This window comes from Leucopleurus acutus, assembly GCF_964270905.1.
Source record: "Leucopleurus acutus genome assembly, chromosome: 3".
In the NCBI taxonomy this organism is placed as follows: domain Eukaryota; kingdom Metazoa; phylum Chordata; class Mammalia; order Artiodactyla; family Delphinidae; genus Leucopleurus; species Leucopleurus acutus.
In genome coordinates, this window is record NC_139145.1 from 124,797,881 (window position 1) to 124,820,496 (window position 22,616).

The 22,616-nt window shown below is 36.1% G+C and overlaps 1 protein-coding gene across 1 annotated transcript in view; it reads right to left on the bottom strand.

Annotated features, from left to right (window-relative positions):
* The window catches only part of CWC27 (CWC27 spliceosome associated cyclophilin), a 224,906-nt gene that overhangs the window by 59,836 nt on the left and 142,454 nt on the right, over nucleotides 1–22,616 (bottom strand). The window contains exon 12 of the mRNA XM_082837378.1: nucleotides 300–409. Coding sequence (XP_082693504.1) covers nucleotides 300–409 — 110 coding nt within the window. The remainder of the gene's footprint in view (nucleotides 1–299; nucleotides 410–22,616) is intronic.

The following is a 22,616-nucleotide window of genomic DNA, read 5'->3' on the forward strand; positions in this document are numbered from 1 at the left end:
TACCGGAGTATCTGGTAATATGTGGTTTTACTATGTTCCTTCCTGTGTTTAATAAGGGAGTACAAGGTTGAAACCTGAAAGTTTTAGGCTTTATGCCTTTATGTCAGGAAAGAACTCTATCATCTGGGTCTTTGCTTAAGTGGCCAAGGTCCTTGTCACTTCACCCCTATATTAATATATCCTTTTCCATTTTTAAGAGGTGATGTTTCCCCTTGTGTATAATCAAATTAGGCTCCATTAACACTTGAAGACAATTAAAAGGCAATGAACTGTGTATGGATTTTGGTTTGTGAAGTTACCTGGTCTTCACGGGAAGTTCCTTTCTTTGCCTGCTGCTTCCTCAAAGCTTCATACTTTTGCTTTTCTCGTCTGTATTCTGCAACAGCACCATCTGGAGCAGCCTCTTCCTCTGAGGAATAATAGAATAGTCTTAGGATAAATAGTAAAAAGGCTCTATGGAAGCTCCACAATGATTATCTAGATTAGAAAGTGATTGATGTTAATTTATCAACCAATTTTATAAACATCTTTATTATATACTGTACTATTGTAGTTGTTCTCAACTGTATTTATTTGACTATAAAATCACCTATCTCACTTTTTTCTTCAGTTATTTTTTATTTATTTTATATTGGAGTATAGTTGATTAACAATGTTGTGTTAGTTTCAGGTGTACAGCAAAGTGACTCAGTTATACATATACATGTATCTATTCTTTTTCAAATTCTTTTCCCATTTAGGTTGTTATATAATATTGACCAGAGTTCTGCTATACAGTAGGTCCTTGTTGCTTATCCATTTTAAATATAGCAGTGTGTACATGTCAACCCCAAACTCCCTAACTATCCCTCCTCCTAACCCTTCCCCCCTGTCTATCTCACTTTTAAAATAAGTAAGGTATTCCTAAAATTCAACAATACCATTTTACATTATTCTCTTGCCTTATAAAATATAATCTTTCAATATTGGTTGATTTTCCAATTACCTGCCACTTTTGCTCCCCAGTTAAAATAATAACAACAACAAACAATTTCAATTTAATGGCATCATAAAATATAAATATATCTAACAAAAAAATCAGGACAGTTACCTAGAGCAGATAGAAATAATTTTTACTAAATTAGAAATTAGCAAAAAAAAATCTATGGATTTGATCCTGCAGTAATTCCATACAAACAAAGATTAGCTAACATCTGGGTTCACAGAATACAGGTTTGCCTCAAAAAAAAAAAAAAAGTACTAACATTTTACATTATGTTACATTTATATATATTAATGAAAATTTGTGACTTAAGGGAAAAAAACACAAAAACCTATCTCTTCTCATCTTTGGCTGGCAAACCAAGATGAGCCCATTGACATCAAGAATACCAGTAATCTTTCTATTCAAGCCTTGGTTTGTGGCTTGCCTCTTTGTTACCTAGTTTGAGGAAAATAATTAATGAGTAATATATTAATAATCAGCCATTTTGTTCAAGAGATTGTCTAGTTAAAAAAAATGTGTGAACTAAGAAACAAGTAGTCTTTTTATGTTTACCTAATATGATTTTGATGTTGGTCAAAGGGTACAAAGATTCAATTATGTGGGATAGAAAAGTTCTGGAGATCTAATGTACAGCATGGTAACTACAGATAATAATACTGTATTGTATAATTAAAATTTGCTAAGAAAGTTGATCACCACACAGACACACACACACACACACACACACAAACTGTAACTTTGTAAGGTGATGGATATGTTAATTAGCTAGACTGTGGTAATCATTTCACAATGGTTTCTCTAGTTCTTAGTCTTCTGAGATTTTTAATTGTCTGGCTTTAGGATGTCTTTCCTCTCCTCCTGTTTTTATTTCTAGCCAAAATGAATAGGCAAACAGCTTGAGAATAGCTGTGAAATCAGCTGACCTTTCATTATATACATCTGTGATACCAAGATTAAGCCTGCTAAGGTTCCATCTGGACTGCATGGAAACTATAACCCAAACACTTCTACATGGTACACAGAGTCAAATGCAATGATATCTGCTGCACAAACTCAACTGTGTGAAAAATATGGTCAACTCTTCTATTTCCTAACTGAGTATGTCACATCAGTATAAACTACTTCTGTTTATAGTGTGATCAAATGTTCACAACACATTTATTTTTCATGTTTTTATTTCTTAACACTATACTCTGAGTAATTTCCTTAGCTCTGTATTTCAGTTCACTAATTCTCTGTTTAGCTGTATCTAATCAGTTTTTAAGATATAAACTGAGTCATTGATTTTAATAATCATAGCTTAAAATTCTAGACACTTGCTATGTTTTATCTTTCAGATTATTCTTGGAGATCCTTCTATTATGTCTTCTGACTCTCTCCCCAGAGTGGTTATTTCCCCATGTGTTTTCTAATTTTTGACTGTGTGTGTACCTACAGCTAGAGCTACATCTTCGTCATGCTCCATAGGAATCCTTGGCACCCAGGATTATGTAAGGAGTCCTACAGAGAGCTTTTGCATTTGTTTCTACCAGGAAATTAAGGGGTTCCATTAGTGCACAGCCATTTTTTCCCCAAGTTAATTTCCTGGCTTAGGATTCCTGTACCATATAGGCAGTGTACATTCAGACTTTATAGCTGTGCCTTGTAGAGTTTTAGAGTTTTGATATTTTTTATGATAGACTTTTTTTTTTTCTCCCACATATAGCTCTGAAAAATGACATGCTTCTTTGTGGCCTTCCTGACCAGGTGGACAGTTTTTTTAGTTCCTTCCTTTTTTTTTTTTTGTGGTACGCGGGCCTCTCACTGTTGTGGCCTCTCCCGTTGCGGAGCACAGGCTCCGGATGCGCAGGCTCAGCGGCCATGGCTCACAGGCCCAGCTGCTCTGCAGCATGTGGGATCTTCCCAGACCGGGGCACGAACCTATGTCCCCTGCGTCGGCAGGTGGACTCTGAACCACTGCGCCACCAGGGAAGCCCCAGTTCTTTCCTCTTTTGATCCAAGACTATATCTCTGTCCAAGTGTGAGATTAAAACCTCAGCTTCTAGCTATCAGAGCCTACGTCTGGTTCCAATATCCCCCTGGGCAACTGTAGTGTCAACTTGCCCACTTAAGGCTCTGGTTATGCCTCACCTTTGTTTCTGGTACGTAGGAATTTTCTTTTCTTTCTTAGCTTCTCTCTCCCGGCCCCTTTCACTTTCCCTCACCCTGCCAGCCCCCTCTCTGTCTCTTTCAAGCTTAGCTAAGTATTTAAATTGGGCTGGATCATATTTTATCCAGAATTTCTATATATTTGTAGAAGGAGAAAGTTCTGTCTTAACTCAGTCCATGTTGCCAGAACAGGAAGTAGCACATTCATTTCTCATGTACTTGAATGCCCCTGGATAAACAAAAATTGAGTAAATGACTGGATGATTTTAGTCACATAAAACTAGCTAATAAAATATAAAAGGAGTTTGAAAAAAATCAGTTTAAGTACAGAGTGCTCTACTTCTGCTTTTCTTAAAAATCTCAATATATGCTGGATTCATAAATAATGATACAGTATGACAACTATTTGTTATTAACTGAAATTTCTATAAAATATATGCTAAATAAATAGGAATGAAGAATGGGAGGAAAAAGAACATTTAGTAAAAACCTACTATATGTTAGGTACCATGCTAAGGTTCTTTGACTATCCATGAAGAAAGTATCTATAAACCTATTTGACAAATTAGGAAACAGGATAAGACCACAATTAGAATATACTAAAGCTGGAACTTGAACCCAGGTCTCTATGATACTAAAATCCCACACTGTGCCCTACTGTCTTCAGTTAAAACTTCAGTTCAGAAAATAAAATTTAGTAAGTGTTGCCCACATGCCTGACACTCTAGGAAATGCTATGAATGATATCTAAAGCATACATGATGCAGGCTTTTCATTCTAGAAAGTAATCTAAAGAGTAAAATAAACATAATATATGTAAAAATAGTTAAGAGATCAAGCCATTGATTGTAAGTATTATGTTGCTGATTCTTGGGTAGAATATTAGCCACCTAGAGAGGAGTTAAAGCTTACCTATGTTATAGTGTTAGAATAAAAAAAATTTAATATCTTAGTGACCTCTGAGATAATATTAGGAAATATATATAAAAGGGTTTGGTGACAAGAATGTCCAACAACACTGTAACCATCAATTTACTACTAGAGCATCAGTTTGCTAGAGCACTAGAACTTAGCTAGTGTCGCATGTGGATTAGCAGCAGAACTTCGGCTAAAACTTATGTTCTGACTCCTAGTTTTGGTGACAATCTGTAGTAAGACGAAAGGTTCAATACTGCACTTTTCCCCCTGCGTGTTATAAAGAATGTCTCTAACTCTTCCCTAAGAACTAGTCAGAAACATAATCTTTGCTCCACTTGAATCTCTTCATTACAAAACCTTTTTGTTCTGAGCAGAAAGAAGTGATGACTACTCAATTATTGGTTACTTAGCTAATGAACCAATGGTATCATTCTATTACAAATCTCATTTTATAGATAAAAGGGCTTATACCCTCTACTGTCTCAGTACCAGAGCTCAAGGAGCTAAAAGCTTCAAGTAGCTGCACATTCATTCATTTAAAAAAAAAGTTTAGTAAGTGATTATTATGTGTCAGAAACTGTTAATAAAGCTACTTATAAATGATTTTAAATAGATCTAGATCTACTATTTCAAGGAAATTTTTGAAAAATTCCCATAATAAAAACTTTTATATAAATAAAAGTAAATGTTGTTTACTAGTGATAAATAGTAAACAACATTTGAAAACAAAAGGGACAGACTTTAGTGGATATAGAAAAATACCAAAGCTACTGACATCTCATCATACTTTGTATCTCATGATACTTTCTGGAAGCTACAAAGTATGTTTTGATAAAATTTTATACATACCAGATCTTAAATTAATTCTAGGAAAAGTACCAGACTTGAAAATAGCTAACATGATACTAACATTTCAAGTACTCACTATGTGCCAGATACTAGTACCTTGAATTACTTGCTTAATCCTCATAAACAACAACCCTATGAGGAAGTCCTATTATTGACCCCATTTTGCTGATAAGGTAACTAGGGTCTTAAGAGGCTAGATAACTTATCTCAGGGATTATAAACTCGAGAATAAGAAACCATGCAGTCTAGCTCTAAAGTACAGACTATTAACCAGCTTGCTTATTTCTTCTTCATGTCTGAAACACAAGAAAACTTAGAAGAAAATATTCCAATCTGACATAAAAAGGCATCAGGTCACCATACTGGATGTGTCCTGATGAAATAAAGTCCTACCAACAAAAAAAGGTCCTGAATTCCTCCCAGACCATAATAAATGGGAACTGCAGTCTGCCAAACAGTGGGTTACTGAAAATAATTTCCTAGAAAGAGTTTTTATGGCAGGGACAGTGCCCTGTTTGTGGACTAGTATATCCCTAGCATGTAGTATGTACTCAATAAATAGTAGCTGAATGGACAAATGAACAGAGTGATCAGTTTTAGATCTTAAATTACAACAGTGTGCATGGTTGCCTTATAGCTCTTGCTGGATAGAATGGCTCCTTGAGGGCCTTGTAGGGGGTTAGGTCCCCTAGTGTACAAATACTTTTTCTGTAGATAGCTGCCTAATTAAGTTGAGTTGTAAGGAATTAGATAATTTCTGACACTTATTAAATAAAGGTGAGAGGAGTAAAAGTCAACTTGAAGGCAATTATCCCTGATTAAGCCCTTGAGCACTGAGCTTTCTGAGTAGAATCCCTGTAAGAGCTGCAGCCATTCATTGCAGCCATTGAATAAATGTAGCCATTCATTAAGGCTTCATCTCCTTGAGGAGCTACTGGGGCTAAACTACATATCCTCCATCCAAGTCAAAATGCCTGTTTTTTGGTTTGTTTTAGTAAGAAAATCCATTATAGAAATGGGAATATTCTGTGACATTAAAATGAGAGCCTACATATATATATTCATAGTTATAATCCATAATAGTTATTGAGTGAACCTGTACTAATTTTGTTTTGAAGATAATTGAAAGTGTTTAGATGGTATCTTTAAAAGGTGAATAAGAAGAAAACTGGTTTCTCTATCCAATGAAACTGCTCAAATAAAAACTAATTCACAATAAAGAAACTATATAATGGAGGTATCTATATGCACATTTATGAAGAGTAGGCAGAAGTTTAGGCAAAGACTGGGCTAAAAGTTTAATTTTTTCTGTACTATGAACTAAAGTAAGAAATCTGCAATTTATTAATTTCATTTAACCTATTTTTATTTTCAGCATATTTTTAATTCTACAAATCAAACAATGCTGGCTCCATCTGGTGGTCAAAATAAGCCTCTGTAGCTTCATGAAAATTAGTCAAAACTGGTTAAATAATTTAGGGACTACATGAAAGAATCTGCTTGAACACTGAACACTGAAGTATGCTTCAGCACCGAACGTTAAGTGGAATTGTCTACATTTACACAAATTTTTAATTTTTCTTTCTCTGTTGTTCATCCTAGCCTCATTTCTTCATGTTATTTTGGAGTTTAAAATAATTCTCAAAAGAAAGTAATATAGAATATTTTCCTCTGTGTTTTTCTATTAGCTGATTTGAGAAATGTGAAGGTAACAAGTTATAAAACAGTTAAATTTATCCACATTTTCAGACTGTATTCCATTTTGGAATATAAACTATAAAAATACTGATTTTCAGTTGTATTTTCCATTAGGCACCTCCAGGAGGGCTGGCTAGTGAATATATGATAGTTCATACCTAGTTTTAAATTTAGTACAAAAGGAATATGTCCAGAATCACAAGACAAAAATATTAATACTAAGAAGTTCTTAGAGGGTAATAACTTGCTCATTTTACAGATGAGAAAACTGAGCGAGGTTAAATGATTATGCCAAGCTGGGAATATCAGAAACCAGATTTTTTGATAACCCAATGTTGTTTCCTCTCTATGTACACTGCTATGTGTACTTTCTCTCTGTAGTACATAATCACTGCAGATATATGTCATTACAATCTAACAATCACTTTGAAATTCTATACAGTTGTCCCTCAGTATCTGTGGGGAACTGGTTCCAGGACCCCCGATGCCCATACTGAAATCCAAGGATGCTCAAGTTCCTTATATTTGCATATAACCTATGTACATCCTCCCTGTACATCCTCCCATCTCCTTTAAATCATCTCTAGATTACTCATAATACCTAATACAATGTAAATGCTACGTAAATAGTTGCTGGTGTGCAGCAAATTCAAGTTTTGCTTTCTGGAACTTTCTGGAATTTTTTTCTTCCCAGAATATGGTCTACCCAAGGTTGGCTGAATCTGTGGATGGGGAACCCGTGGATATGGAGGGCTGACTGTACATTTACAGTACACTGTGACCATTTATAAAATGGCATGAATAGCCAATATAGGTGTAGTTCTCTAATTAGAAGTTTTCTTAATTTTTACTTTTGTTACTTTCCCTTAAGATATTAGTAATTAAAAAAAAAAACTTGTTTTGAAAGCTCCACTCCTTTCCAAATACAAAATTTTGCCTTTTTTTTAGAGTATTATATATTGCTTTGTTGAGTTTATAATTCAAATAGCAGTCATGTTGGTAATAACTTACAGTCATAACATCACATAAATTAATTACCACAAAGTATATATTACATTAAAAATCAACTCAAATAAAGTTAAGTGAACTTATCTAATGAATTAAGAGATAAGATAACTTAGATTGGTAAAAACAGGTTCTGAACACTAAACATTAAATTGATTTAAATTAGGCTTAATTGTCTTATCTTTTACTAATGAAGTTTTTAATTGTACAGACTCTCTGATAAGCTTTTTATCAGATGTTTCTCCATTCTTATTAATAATAAGCACAAGAAACAATTACAATATATAAATAGGTACTGAGGGACATGAATGGCTTCTCTTCTGGGGGCTCCAGCTTCCCACCTGTTGGCTGTAGTCTGTGCTCCTGTTCACTTTTACCTCATTCCCCCTCATGTGGACTTCAAGACCAGCACAAGGTTGATTGATGTTGCCCCCAGGCCCCTCAACAGAGCACGCTTTGTATTTCTCCATATGGTGTGACCCACAATTCTTGTAGTTTGATGGCCATTTTGACAACATCCCTAGGTTGCCCTGTCATTCTGGGTGTGGAGCCTACAAATTATATACTCTATGTTTTAGCAATAAGAAGAAAGCCCCGAATTCTTCAAGATATAAAGATTTCATGAAGCCAATCAAGGAGAACACTAAAGAAAGAATTGCTATCTAAAAATCACCTAAGGCTATGGTTAACCTAGCAAATTCAACACTGCAGAATATCATGCTTGCTAACAGTACTTAAAGGAGGGTTCTATTATTTTGTAATAAACTCATGAGATACTTTTCTTCAAATAATTATGAGGGTTTCCAAACTGGTTCAAAATAGTCCTCATGTGTGGTATGTCAGAGTATTCTTCCTATTCTCTATGTGACTGAGGAAACTGAAGCAATAAAGTGGCTTCTAAAATACAAGTACGACCACTACTACCAGCACCATCACCAGTTTTTAAGACCTAGCATGTCTGAGATACAATACTAGGAACTCTCTGCCTACTTTCTCACTTAACTTAATGCTGTAACAACAGAAGGAGTATTATTGTCTCCATTTTATGCATGAGGAAACAGAGGTTCAGAGATGTTAAGTATCTTGCCCAAGGTTATATGGCTAATAAATGATAGAGCAAGGAATTGAAATCAGGGCTGTCAGACTTCAAAGCCCATGCCTTTTCTACCCTATTATACTGCAGACAGTTATGGAGGGGGACACTGTTATGTATGAGAGTGAGGGACACAAAGGCAGTTCTGATGTGGAGGAGCTTATAGGCTGGAAAGTGGATAAGACATACTCTTTAACTGTGTGGTGGTGCAAATGACATATGAGAGGTCCTGATAAAGTACTTATAAAATTTATGCAGAGGAGAAGAGGGAAAGTTGGGTGGAGGAAGTGGCAGTATAACTGGGCCTTAAGGGAGAAATAAGATTTAGCCACAGCAGGTAGAAGAGACAACAGAACCAAAGCATGAAAGCAACACAGTGCAGGATACACACGAGGAAGAGGAAAAATGTTTTGTGAAAATGAAGAATGGGTAAATAAAATGGGAAATAGGGAAAATAAGATAAAAATCTGATCATGTAAGGAATCTGAACTTCATTAGGGGAAGCAAGAAGTGAAATGGAGCAGGGCCCTATGGTCTGCGTGACCATGCCCGCAGCCTGCCTTTTGTCTGTGGAAGAACTTTAGCCAAAGAATAAGTTTAATCAGAGAAGTGAGAAAATGCAGAAGCAAAGAAAAGCAGTCAAACAGGACAAAACAATAATGGTTTAGTCAGTAAGCAAAGTCAAGGGCCTTTAGTTCCTTCTCAAGGGCTACAGATAATATCGAGCCATATCCTGTGAACTTGTGAGCTGTCTTACAGATACTAAAAGCCCCATCAGGTGGAAGAAGTTAACTACATGATGACCAGGCTGTAGCCATGACAGAAGCTGTCACAATTCCGAGAATTTGCCTCGAAGAACTGGAAACAAACCGACCCTGGAACTGAAGACTAACTGTACCTCAAACAATCAAGATGACGCTGATCAGACCACCCATGACCAATTTCAAGATGCCTGTCAGAGCTGACTGTAGCCACCTCCCGCAGCCTATAAGAGCTCTTGCCCACTGGTTGTAGGGCAGGGAGTCGGCCTCTGACGGGTGTTCCCTGCACCCTCCACCCCTGGTTGCCAGCATCCGAAATAAAGCAAACTTTCCTTTCCACCAACCTTGCTTTTTTATTGGCTTTTGAGCGGTGAACAACTGGACCCTACTTTTGGTTACAGGAGGAGCCACAATCTATACCTTGCGGGTCACAAGTGTTTGTGAGTCTTTTAGAAAATGAAATGAAGTGTGCTGAACCACCCTAGATTGTTATGTTGCTTGAACTCATTTCTAAGAATTTTTTTAAAGGGTGTTTTCTTATTAAGGTACTAGCTTAAGTTAGTTAATAAAATTACAGTGCCAAGTTTCCTGACATCCATACTTCTCTTAATCAATGAAAACAATGCTTTTCCCAAGTTCAGTGACCAATGGAGCAAAGGCAAGTGAGTAAGAGAGAGAGAGAGAGACAAAGAAAGAAACCGACTCCCCAAATCTTGTTGGAATTTCTCCCTAATTATTTTAGAAAGAAACTTTGAAAAATATCCTGGTAAAATAAATTTCCCACATCTATCAGAATATTCTAATTTAAATATGAAAACATGAGGGATTATTTGAAAGGACCATACTCAGTGTTTCTGGCTCTGTTCAGTATCTCAGATTTTTTTTTTTTACCTGCCTAGACTGTTCTATAATCTGGTTCAGATTTTACCCCTTCGTCCCCAACCCCCATCTTTAATGATATCTCTAACAAGCTACATCTTGAGATGAAGTGAGGGTAGAAAAAAAGGTAATCAAACTATGCTTCATCTGAAGTTGACTGTGTCCAAATATGCCTTTTGGAACCTGGGGTTAGAGGGTGAGTTGGATGGGGGTCACCTTGCTCAATCTTAGTGGTAATGCTGTGAATTGTAGGCCAGTCCTCAATCTGCTGATTCTGGCTTCATGCTAACAGGTCATATTACTTGTGGCTTCTTTTATTTTATTTTTAAAGGAAACAATGCTTTGCAGTTTTATACAGTAGCGGAAAGAGTATTGGACCGAAGATCTGACTCCTCAAATCTACTGTTTAAGTTAGGGTGAGTACAAAATATCTTTAATACTTTGGTTTCTTTCTTTGAAAAATGGACACAATAATACTTGTTTAATCTACTTCTCAGGACTGTTACAGAACTAAATGTAATGAGGCATGTGACAGGATTTTTAAACTATTCATGTTATATAAGTAGGAGGTATTATTTGGCAGAGAATACAGGGCACCATATTTTATGTCTATAAGCTACTTATAGCTATGGTTCCCTGCAAATGATTAAATCTCATTTGAAGAAGCAAAGAGTAGACACAATATTTTTCATTTTATTAACATACTTGTTTGAATAAAAAATAGTTCTGTATATTAAATCTTTTCAAAGAACCAATAAAACTTATAATTGGAAGAAATATAGAAAATCCTTTTGTGACATGCATTATCAGAACAATTTGTATTTTTCCATATTTGAATGTTCAAGGTAGCATTCTTATTATGAGGCTTACTTACAATTCTGAATTTGCTTAAGAATAAGCAGTATCTGCTGGCATGCTGGTAGGATGGAAAATGCTTTGCTACTCCTATCTTCTACCTGTAGCTAACACTTATACAAATAGTGCTTTCCATGTGCCAGTCATTCTAAATGCTTTATCAATAATACATCACTTAAATACAATAAGGAAGTAGCTGCCACTAGAAAGACCAGGGCCTTACACTTGGAAACCTATCCTTTTGGAAAAAACTGAAAACTAAAAAAAAGTTATGTGATGAGTGAATGTCAGTGAGCTGTCACTGAAAAGGGTGCCAAAGTTGGATCCAAGCTGTGAGTTTCTTGAGGGCAGGGACTTTTCTGCTTTATTTGCCATTTTGTGTCTAGAGCCTAAAATAGTGCCTATATGTTTTCCAGCATTTGATAAAATATTATTATAATGAATACATTTTTTAAAAAAGGAAAGTGATATTTCAGAGGAAAGTGGATTCTTAAAGAAAGAAATTGAGAGTGGGAAATGGTAGTGTGTCAAAGCAGAGTAGGCTGAAAAACTGGTCTTCTTTGTCTCAAACCATGAACAGCTGTAATCATTAGGTGCTATCTTAGGCTTAATGTCCCTGAACATTAATCATTAGGTAATCATTAGGTGCTATCTTAGGCTTAATGTCCCTGAACATTTCTTATATGGTACCCACAGCCAAAAAATGATCAGGAAACAATCAAAATATTATACTCATCAAGGTGGTTTATCAACTAAAGTTGAAGTACCTAAACTCTATGGTACAAAAACACATTTGCTGGATAAAAAAAAAAAATGATTTAAAACGTGCCTAAGTTTTCAAATGGCATTAATTAATCTTTTAATGAAGAAGGATTATTTCAGTTTGTTTGTCTGATTAATTTCATAAACTGAAATCGTTACCAAAGCAATCTTACACTTTTTTCTTGGTGAAGTGGAAAATTTCTCACCCTCTTATTTTGGATTAGAACAGAATTACAGACACATTCTCACTGATTAATTTTAAAAAATCTTTGGCTTAGTCATAAAAGAAAGCCAGCACATTAAATGGACTGGGTTCAATATTTTTAGTTAGCAACTCTACATTCTGTTTCCAGCTTTGTCACTCACTGGAGTAAAGGCTTGAGTCGACCTCACAAATGCTTGGTCTCTATTTTCTTAGATGGTAAACTCAATATTAATTACTACTGCCTTAAGAGTATATAATGTCGGACTTCTCTGGTGGCGCAGTGGTTAAGAATCTGCCTGCCAGTGCAGCGGACACGGGTTCGAGCCTTGGTCCGGGAGGATCCCACATGTGGCAGAGCAACTAAGCCCGTGCGTCACAACTACTGAGCCTGCGCTCTAGAGCCTGCGAGCCACAACTACTTAAGCCCGCGCACCTAGAGCCCGTGCTCTGCAACAACAGAAGCTACCACAGTGAGAAGCCCACGTGCCACAACGAAGAGTAGCCCCTGCTCACCACAACTAGAGAGAGAAAACCCGTGCACAGCAACGAAGACCCAATACGGCCAAAAATGAAATAAATAAATAAAAAGTATTTTTTAAAAAAGAGTATATAATGTAGTAAATTAATCACTGTGATATGCCGTTAAAATACCCAGAATAATGAGTGTGAATAATAGAAAAATAAGCAAGCCAATCTTGAGAAATATTTCTGAGAAACTAAGTTGATTGGATTCTATCCCAATAGTCTGCCCAGAATCTTCACAAGATACCACAGACTAGCAAAGTCTTTGGCTGTAGCAGAATAAATATTACAACCATTTTCTCTTCAACCACAGCCAAACTGGTAAGAACAAACAATTATTCTTCTATATTTGCTTCATATGCAACTCAGCACAATATGAAATAAAGTGTAAGGGACTTCTCCATGGGTTTTATAGAAGGGAAAGTACAAAGGACTTATTTTTGATGTTGTTTTCCTATAGCAGACTCAGCCCATCTCCTTAAGTCACAGAAAATACTGCAACTAAGATGTTCAGAAATAAACCAGAAAAGAGTGGTAAATAGGAAATTAATGCTGCTAATTCTTGGTTGGGATTATTTGAAAAAAGCCCAAACTATAAGGTTGTTTCTAGAAAGTATCATAATATAGTGTCTAATATACACTGCCAAATAGTACACTTGACCCTTGAGCAATGTGGGCAGTTAGCAGTCCCAACACCCCAACTGTTCAAAATCTGAGTATAACTTTATAGCCGGTCCTCTGTATCCGTGGTTCTACCTGCACAGATTCAACCAATCATAGATCGTGTAGAACTGTAGGATGCAGTTATTGAAAATAATCCATGTATAAGTGGACCTGTGCAGTTCAAACTCTTGTTGTTCAAGGGTCAACTGTAATAATAAAACTATAGACTTACATATTAGAATAAAACTTTTATTTAATATTCTTTCTTAGGTGTTCATATATATATATATATATATATACACACATACACATATATACATATTTATACATATGTAAGAAAGAGAATATAGATATTCTTTCACTAAACCTTAAATTATTACAGTGAGGGAGATGGTAAAAAATGACTGCATGAAAATTCCTTTCTATTCTATGTCCCAGACATACAACTTGCAAGACATGAAAAGGTGCCGTACTTTCTCTCATTTCCATGCATTTGCATGCACTGCATCTTCTGTCTAGAACACCTTTATTCAGCTGACTTGCTCACCTGAACCAGTAGCCTCAAAAATCTGTAAAAGTGAGAGGTTTCTAGAATACAAATGACCCACTGAGAGGTGAGAAAAAAAAAAGTAAGAATCCTATTTATATTTTGTTGTTATCTTTTAAACTATTACTTTTTGTGTATGTTATATATAGTACCTAATATATTCATTCAGTAGTACCGACATATGAGTCATGAACACATTTTTAAAATATATATTGGAAGTGTTCACAATTTATTTTACAACCAAAATGTCCATAAGTTAACAAGGAGATAAACAAAATGGGTATTACCATACAATGGAATATTATTTAACCATAAAGAGGAATGAGATGCTTGATACATCCTACAACACAGATGAACCTTGAACACATGGTGATAAGTGAAAGAAGCCAGTCACAAAAAGGCACATATTATATGATTCCATTCATATGAAATATCTTCAACAGAGAAGCCTATAGAGACAGAAAGTAGATTAGTGGTTGCCTAGGGCTGAGGGAGGGGAGGCTGAGGCTGTAGCAGGAGATAGTAAAGGGTACATCTTCATTTTGAGATGATGAAAATGTCCTAACATTGTGGTGATGTTTGGAGAGATTTATGAATATACTAAAAACCACTGAACTGCACACGTTAAATGAGTGAATTGTATGGTATACGAACTATATCTCAATAAAACTTAAAAATAAAATAAACAAACAAAAATCTTTATTCTACAGGTGTAATAAAACATTTTTTGGAGACTAACGGTCTCAATAACTGATGATCTTGCTCTTGGCTTAGTGTATCTAGAAAGCTATGTTGCCTTCTAGATTTAATTGCCTTTCCTTTGGTCCCTCAGACCATGAGAATATATACCATGCTGCACTGGTAACTGGTAATTTGTATCTTTCACCTGCTAAACTACAAACCTTATGTCCTCACTCCACATCACAGATTAAAATAATTTTCAGGTGGCTTAAGGAATTAAGAGTAAAAACAAAATAATAGAATAACTACAGGAAGATATGGATGAATATTTAAACCATCTTGACCAGATACCTGGGGAGTTTCAAAAAATACTGACCCTGAGTCTCACTTCCTGAGCTTTGGAATTTCCAGGTGATTCTAATGTGCAGAAAAGTTTAAGAACCATTGATCTAGTGATGAAGGAGAGATCAGGAAAGGCATCTTAGAGAAATGATCTTAAATAACAACTTGAGTATGGAGGCAAAATCCATTACATATAAAAAGCATTCCAGGAAGAGGGAGCTGTGATACAGAGGCTGGGGTGGGAAATAGGTTGGTATGCAGAAAAATTTAGCCTGTAGGAAGCACAGGATCCATAGTGAGAGATGAGACTAGTGTGGCAGGCAAAGTTTAGTCCGTGTAGGGCCTTGTATGGCAATGCAAAGGATTTTATCCTGTAGGAAATGAGACACCGTTAAATAATTTTATGAAGGGGATTGACACACGATCAAGTTTGTATTTAAGAAAAGCCACACACAGAATGTATTGGCAGGATCTGAGACTAGCAACAGAGATCTGTTGGCAGTGTGTTAGCAGGTTGTTAAAATAGCCTAAAAGAAAAAATTGTGGCTAAAATGGTCACGGTAGGACAAAAGGTGTGGACTAGAAACCTTAGTAAAAGAGGTGGAATTTGCAAGAGAAATGTACAAAGAACAGATTTATTTTGAGGATATGGCAATATTTTGAGATCTAAATCTAATTCTTTTCATTCAGAAAAATATGCAAACACTAATCCCTCATTGATACATGATAAATGATGTTTTCCTCTAAAAATACCTCCAGGTATCTAGACAATAAAACAGTTTCCAAAATAATTATCCCCGAGGTCATGGATTTCACATTCATTTTAAGAAATCTTAAATTTTTTATTTGTTAAGTGAAATAATAAATTTCCATGAGGTTATAATTTCTACATTTCCCAAATTTCTTAAAAGAAAAATCAAATCTCAAAAAGAAACCAAAAATACCCACTAAGTAAAATTAAAGCTGTTTTGTAAGGTACCATAAGCTCTAAAGTGAGATTTCAAAAGTCTTCCCAACATTAGGTCCATGACCAAATTAAAGTTAGGGGTTTTCAAAGTGACACTGTTTTCTAATCTTATTTCATCAAAATTATGTACCATTCATGATTTCTCCCTTATACAGGGTACTTCTTCGATGTTTCTTCAAGGTTCTATAAATTATCAAACTACTTAACTCATGTTACAGAGGTAAACAGGTTATAAGAATATGCCCTCTCGTCCAGTCAGACCCATTTCTTTATTTCACCTCCCTCAATCAGGAAACTTTTTTGATTACAGTATTTCTCACTGTTCTGAATGTCTCTAAATCTTATAGTTCATCTGTACAAGAAAGTTAGCACTTGAAAAGTCTATTAATTATGAATACTATTTAATTATGACTACTAATTATTAATACTGTATGATTATTAATTATAAAGTATCTGTATCTCATGAGTAGTCATATTCTACCCAGCAGAGGCTAGCTATTTTAGAACCAGGGAAAAGCATTCTGTGGGTTTTTTTTCCTGGCTTAGCACAGCGCTATTAGACATTTATTCTAACCCAGTGATTTTGAACTTTTTGGACCATGACTTAGCACAGGAAGTAAGTTTTTCATCTGAACTCTACACACATATAGGTTTGGTATACACAGCTAATATATAAAACTGTATATGTAAGGTTAAACCATATGAAATTAATGGCATTCTATTGTTTTGTTTACCTACAAAAAAGGCAATTTCACATTGTTACTAAACATAATGAAAAAATTTCAAAATTTCATAAAACAATATTTACCCTTACTACCTGTAATGCACTCTGATGTTTTCTGGTCTGTGCCGTTCTGTTAAATTAAAAATGTTGATTAAGATACACTATTGATTTCATGATCCACCAGTGAACTCCTGGCTACAGTTTGAAATCCCCTGCTCTAACCTCTAACCTACTGTCTAGGCCTGCCTCTAGCTTAAGACTTAAGCTAACAGGATAAAAAGATTTTGAGAGACTCGCGAGTGGCCCAGGGCAGCAGGGTAAAGATGAAACAAGTCATAAAGGTGGTGCAACTGCCTGGAAACTCTGTGCATCCCTGAGCACTTAGCAGAATGGCAGGAACCATACTAAATGGGGAGAATTCAGAGTTTGGAGATTTTTAACTAAATCCTTTCTGACTTGACACGACTAAACTGATCATATAACTAGAATGTGATTCAGCATGGTTGACTGGTAATGTTCAGAATGAGGGTTATCCCTTGGGACACAGTGATATGTTTTATAAGGCTCTCTCCAAAGTCCTTTCCTGAATCTAAAAACAACTTTACATGTAATGCCAGATTTCTTTCCACAAAGAGAGGAAACCCATAGGGAATAGCTCTGTCTGACACTTCTTTTCTTGCTTTCTGGAAGATCATCATTTTGTTGGATGAAATGAAACTTTCCATGCTGCATAACATTTTCTAAAAGTGAAGCTTATCCAGTTCTGTTAATAACTAGTGAAACAGTACAGATGATAACAGATTGCAGACATACTGCTTATATTCTGATTAGGCTTTTAGCTTATTAAAAATGATGTTTATATAAAGATCTGTACAAACGCTTAATTATTAACCATTTTGTCAATGAAAACCAGAAAGCATGAGTTCTTATCCAAATGACAACTATTATCAGACAGATGCTGATACATGCATGGGCAAGTGTCACTCTCAGCACTAAGGTACAGCTAAATTAGACTAGACTGCAAGCAAGAGCACAGGCACTCAGGCGAACATGGGAGCAAGGAGAATGCTGTTAACCCGCTCTTTGGTGCCTAAATCAGGTGCACACATACCACTTTCTCTCATCCTTTATGTTACCAACAGCTTTATCTGATGGAACAATGTTGACAGAACTTGAACTGGTGCCAGCCCTACTGATGAGGAAAAAGGTGAAACAGTTGCTGGCTGGAGGGAATGTTTCCTTTTTTGGAAGTAGCAGTAAGATGATATATGAAAACATGGCTGAAATGGACTATCACAGGTTCCTGATATAAAAAATGATCTTAGTTTTTAGAAAACAAAGGATCAAAGAAAGAAATTCAAATAAATGGCCAGTGTGTACAAGAAGGCACTCAAAAACACTAAGATGAAAAATATAAATCTAAAGGAAATAATATCTGGCCACATAGATAAGCATACTAGCAACTGAATTGAGTTCTGTTCATGCAAGATTATGTTTGGTCCTTTTATATCAGCAGGGAAAGCATCAGAAGAATAGTAAAGATAAGAATGCTAAGTCCTAGTCAGTTGAGAGGCCTGACTACTCATCATGCCAATCAAAAACCACAGACCTATGATGCCAATATAAAAATCATAGGGAAAAGAAATTTCTTGTCTAACTGCAGGAAAGAAGTAAAACCCAAAACAGGTAACTTTTATAATTGTAAAAGCTAGTAAGGGCAAATGGAAACAATAATTAACATCTTTTTTTTTTTTTTGGCTGCACCACATGGCTTGCAGGATCTTACTTCCCTGACCAGGGATTGAACCCGGGCCCTTGGCAGTGAAAGCTCAGAGTTCTAACCACTCGACGGCCAGGGAAGTCTCAATAAGCATCTTTCTTAAACTCAGCATAGATGTATTCATTCTCAAGTCCCAGACCAAGAGACCCCAACTGCTTTCTGTTCCATCCTGTAATCTCATGTTAGAACATAAGGGCAGTCACTGTGTCTTCTTCACTGAATGGTAAACCTGAACGTCCATCACACTATTCTTCACAAGTTTTATGAACCCGAACATGTTTAACCACAATGCAATGATAAATAAAGGCCCTGATGTCCACCAAAACGAGCTACAAAATTCAGAAATGCATTTTGAAATGCCAAAGAGGGACATTTGACACACATTTAAATCACATTCAAGATACTTTTAGGACTTCTCTGGTGGCACAGTGGTTAAGAATCTGCCTGCCAATGCAGGGGACACAAGTTCAAACCCTGGTCCAGGAAGATCCCACATGCCGCGGAGTAATTAAGCCCATGCTCCACAACTACTGAGCCTGAGCTCTAGAGCCCACAAGCCACAACTACTGAGCCCGTGTGCCTAGAGCCCCTGCTCCGCAACAAGAGAAGCCACCGCAATGAGAAGCCAGCGCACACAACAAAGAGTAGCCCCCCCCTCGCCGCAACTAGAGAAAGACTGCTCGCAGCAACGAAGACCCAACACAGCCAGAAATAAATAATTATTTTTTAAAAAGATAGTTTTAGATATTATATGCATTTATTTTATGTTACGCATTATATTATATGTACAAATTTATGGTATATATCTATGCATATATACACAGCTAGTGTACTGGTATCTCAGCATATTTGAATATTTTAAATAATTCCTTCTAGGTGAAAGAGTTTACAAATATCTTTTTCTCTACTACTTAACCAAAAAAGGTGACAATTACGCCTGCTCACCTTACTTGACTGATTAAAAATAACAATTTTATTTAGCATTTGGAATATTTTTACTGTGGTTCTGGCTTGAATAGTTGCTGGAAGAGATGATTTCTGGTGGGGAAGCGAAGGGAATCATGTGGGCAAAATATGGAGGAATCTGATGGCAAAGCATATTCTGTATACCATTATGTAAAAAGTACATACTGAGAGTAAATAAGATATCAGTAACTAATGTATAAATTATTACAAAAGTACTTTAATCCAAAATATAGAAAAGAATAGGCTCATATTAAATATTCAGTGTTCTTGTTTTTTCCATTTTGAGACAATAGGCAAAGAAAAAGGTAGATTCATAATCACTTTTCTGGAGGTAAAGGCTCTCTTGGCTCACATGAAGGATTACACAGTACTCCACAAAATACTGTACGAGATATTGACTATTACCACTATGGAAAGAGGACTGCAGTTGCTGTCAGGCAATTTAGGTCCTACCAGTGTGTTGGTGCTCTTGGGGAAAAATCAGTTAACTTATCTGAGCCATAATTTCCTTGTGCAAAATACCACCTGTCCTACCTTCCTCATGGGTTCTTATAAGAGAGAAATGAGGGGGAGGAGAAAAGGAAAAAGGCACTAAGTGATTCACAAGTATGGGCTTGTGTTAGACACAGTTGATTGCCCAAGTAATAATTCTTCTACCTTCTTTTTTGCTAACAAAATCCAGATCTGGTTTAGGCAACAGAATGCCTAGTATCAGAGGACAAATCATGACTGTTTTAAGCCAGTTAGTTCATCTTACATCTTTCATTTCACTCACTCATTTTCCAAATATCTTTTTTTGAATGCCCACCACATGCCAAACATTGTTCTAAGTACTAGGGAGATAATAATAAAGAAAAAAGACAAAAAATCTGGTGGGGAAGACAGAAATCAATAAATAAGTAAAACATATAGTCTATCAGAAGGTGATAATACAGAGAAGAACAAAGTAGGGAAGGGCAATAAGGGAGTGCCAAGCAGAGGTGGTCAAAAAAGGCCTCAGTGAGGGTAAGACCTGATAGATAAGGGGATGAGTCATATGGAAGTCTGGAGGAACTGCAGTGCAGATAGGGTATGAGCATGTATAATGGCCCTGAGGCAGGGAGCCTGCCAAACATGTACTCAGATCAGCAAAGAGGCTACTGTGCCTAGAACAGAGTGAAGGAAAGGGAACTACAAGTAGGTGAAATGAGAGAGGTATAAAGGAGGTGGGGGAACAGATTAGGTAGACCTTTGTAGACAAACACTGAGGCTTGGCTTTTAAGAAACCCACTGGTAGGTTTTAAAAAAAAAAGGAGTGACAAGATCTGACTTATACTTTTAAAGGAGCATTCTGGCTACTATGTTGAGAACAGACTTTCAGAGGCCACTGGCAGAAACAGAGATCAGTTAAGAGACAAATGCACTAATCTAGGTGGGAGATGATTGTGGCTCTCACCAGGGTGGTAACAGTGGAAGTGGTCAGATTATATATCCTAGATTAACTGATCAACAGGATGGGAGGGATGAAAGAATGAGAGAAGTCAAGGATGACTAAAATTAACTGACATAGGGAAGATTTCAAGAGGAGCAGGTTTGGGAGATAAGATCAGGGGTTCAATTTGGGACATGGTAAATTTAAGATGCCTACTAAACACTTTGCAAATTATTAGCATTTAGATGATATTTAAATCCATGAGACTAAAAGACACCCCAAAGAAGTAAGTATAAAAGAGAGAAGAAATTGAAGGCTAAGAAAGTGACTGAAAGAGGGGGAAGTGATCAATAGTGCAAAATGCTGGTGATAGATCACCTAAGAAAAGGGCTAAGCAGTTGCCTTGTGAGGATGAAGGTCTAATGAGTAAATTTAAGAGGGAGTGGCAGAAGAGGAATTAGAGATGGCAAGCATGTACATTCTTTCATAGAATTTTTCTGGAAAGAGGAACAGAGCTAAAGAGAAGTAGCTGGAGGGAACTATGGGGACAAGAGAGGTGTTTTGGTTTTTTTTGTTTTTTTTTTTTAAATAGAGAAAATACTGCATATTTTCATGCTGATGGTAAATGATCCAGTGAAGAGGGTGTAGGAAAGAAAGAACTGTTGGAGTGACATCTGCAAGTAGGTAAGAGGCAGCAGGATCTAGTGCACAAGTGGAGGAATTGGCCTAGGAGTATGAACAACTACAGGGGGACAGGCAAGCAAACGGCACAGATGCAGATGAGTTCATAGCTGTGGTGAGAGATGTTTTCTTCTAGTTGCTTATAGTTAAGAAATCCCACTCCTCTTTGACAGAGTAGTCCAGTAGATCCAGTTTTGGCCAATGATATGCAAAGGAAGGTCTGGTAGGGGATTCCGGGAAAGATGTTCTTTCCCATAAAGAGAAAGGTCCAAGATGAGAAATGCCTTTTGCATCTACCTTTCCTTCTTGCCTTGGATGCTATTTTATGAAGATACAATGCTTAGAGTTGGTGTGGACATCTTATGACTGTGAAGGGAAATCTACAATGTATATGCCAGTAACTTTGCAAATATGGGTAGAAGGAAAGATCCATTAAGGCAGAGGTCTTTTTTTGCCTCCCCCACCCCAGTTTTATTGAGGTATAATTAACAAATAAAATTGTAAGATATTTAAGGTGTACATTATGATGATTTGATATATTTATACATTTTAAAAGGATTCCAGAGGTTTTTGTTACCTGGTGTATCCAGTGTCCAAAGAGTGTCTGGCACATAGTACACACTCAATAAGTATTTGTTAAATAAATGAACAATGATGAAGATGGGCCATGTTTTTCAGAAACTCACTGTACAGTGATATACGCTAGTAAATAAAGAGATAATTACACTCCCTTGCTCTAAGTGGTAAGATAGGGGTAAGCACAGGATGTTGAGAAGCTGAGGCAGATTTAGCAATGAACTTCTATGCAGACTGTGAAATGCAATGAACTTCTTTGCAGAGTGTGAAAATAAGCTTGCCACTATTTGAATGTTAATTATAAAATGTTTTGTCCCATATGAATATTTTGATAATTTCTTCAATTTCTTTATAAAAATAAATTGAAAATAAATATATTTTATATAATCCTTATATTTTTCCTTAGTAAGACACATCTAGGGCCATGATCTGGGGTAACATTTGTTTTATTCATTAACTTCATTTTTTCCCCTTGTCTCCATCTTTTTTTTGACCTAGGAGTGCAATCATACTGATGAAACATTTTACCACAGCTATCACCAGTTTTTATTGAAAAGCATACAGGATGCCCTGTTTTAAACATTTAAGAGTTTCAATG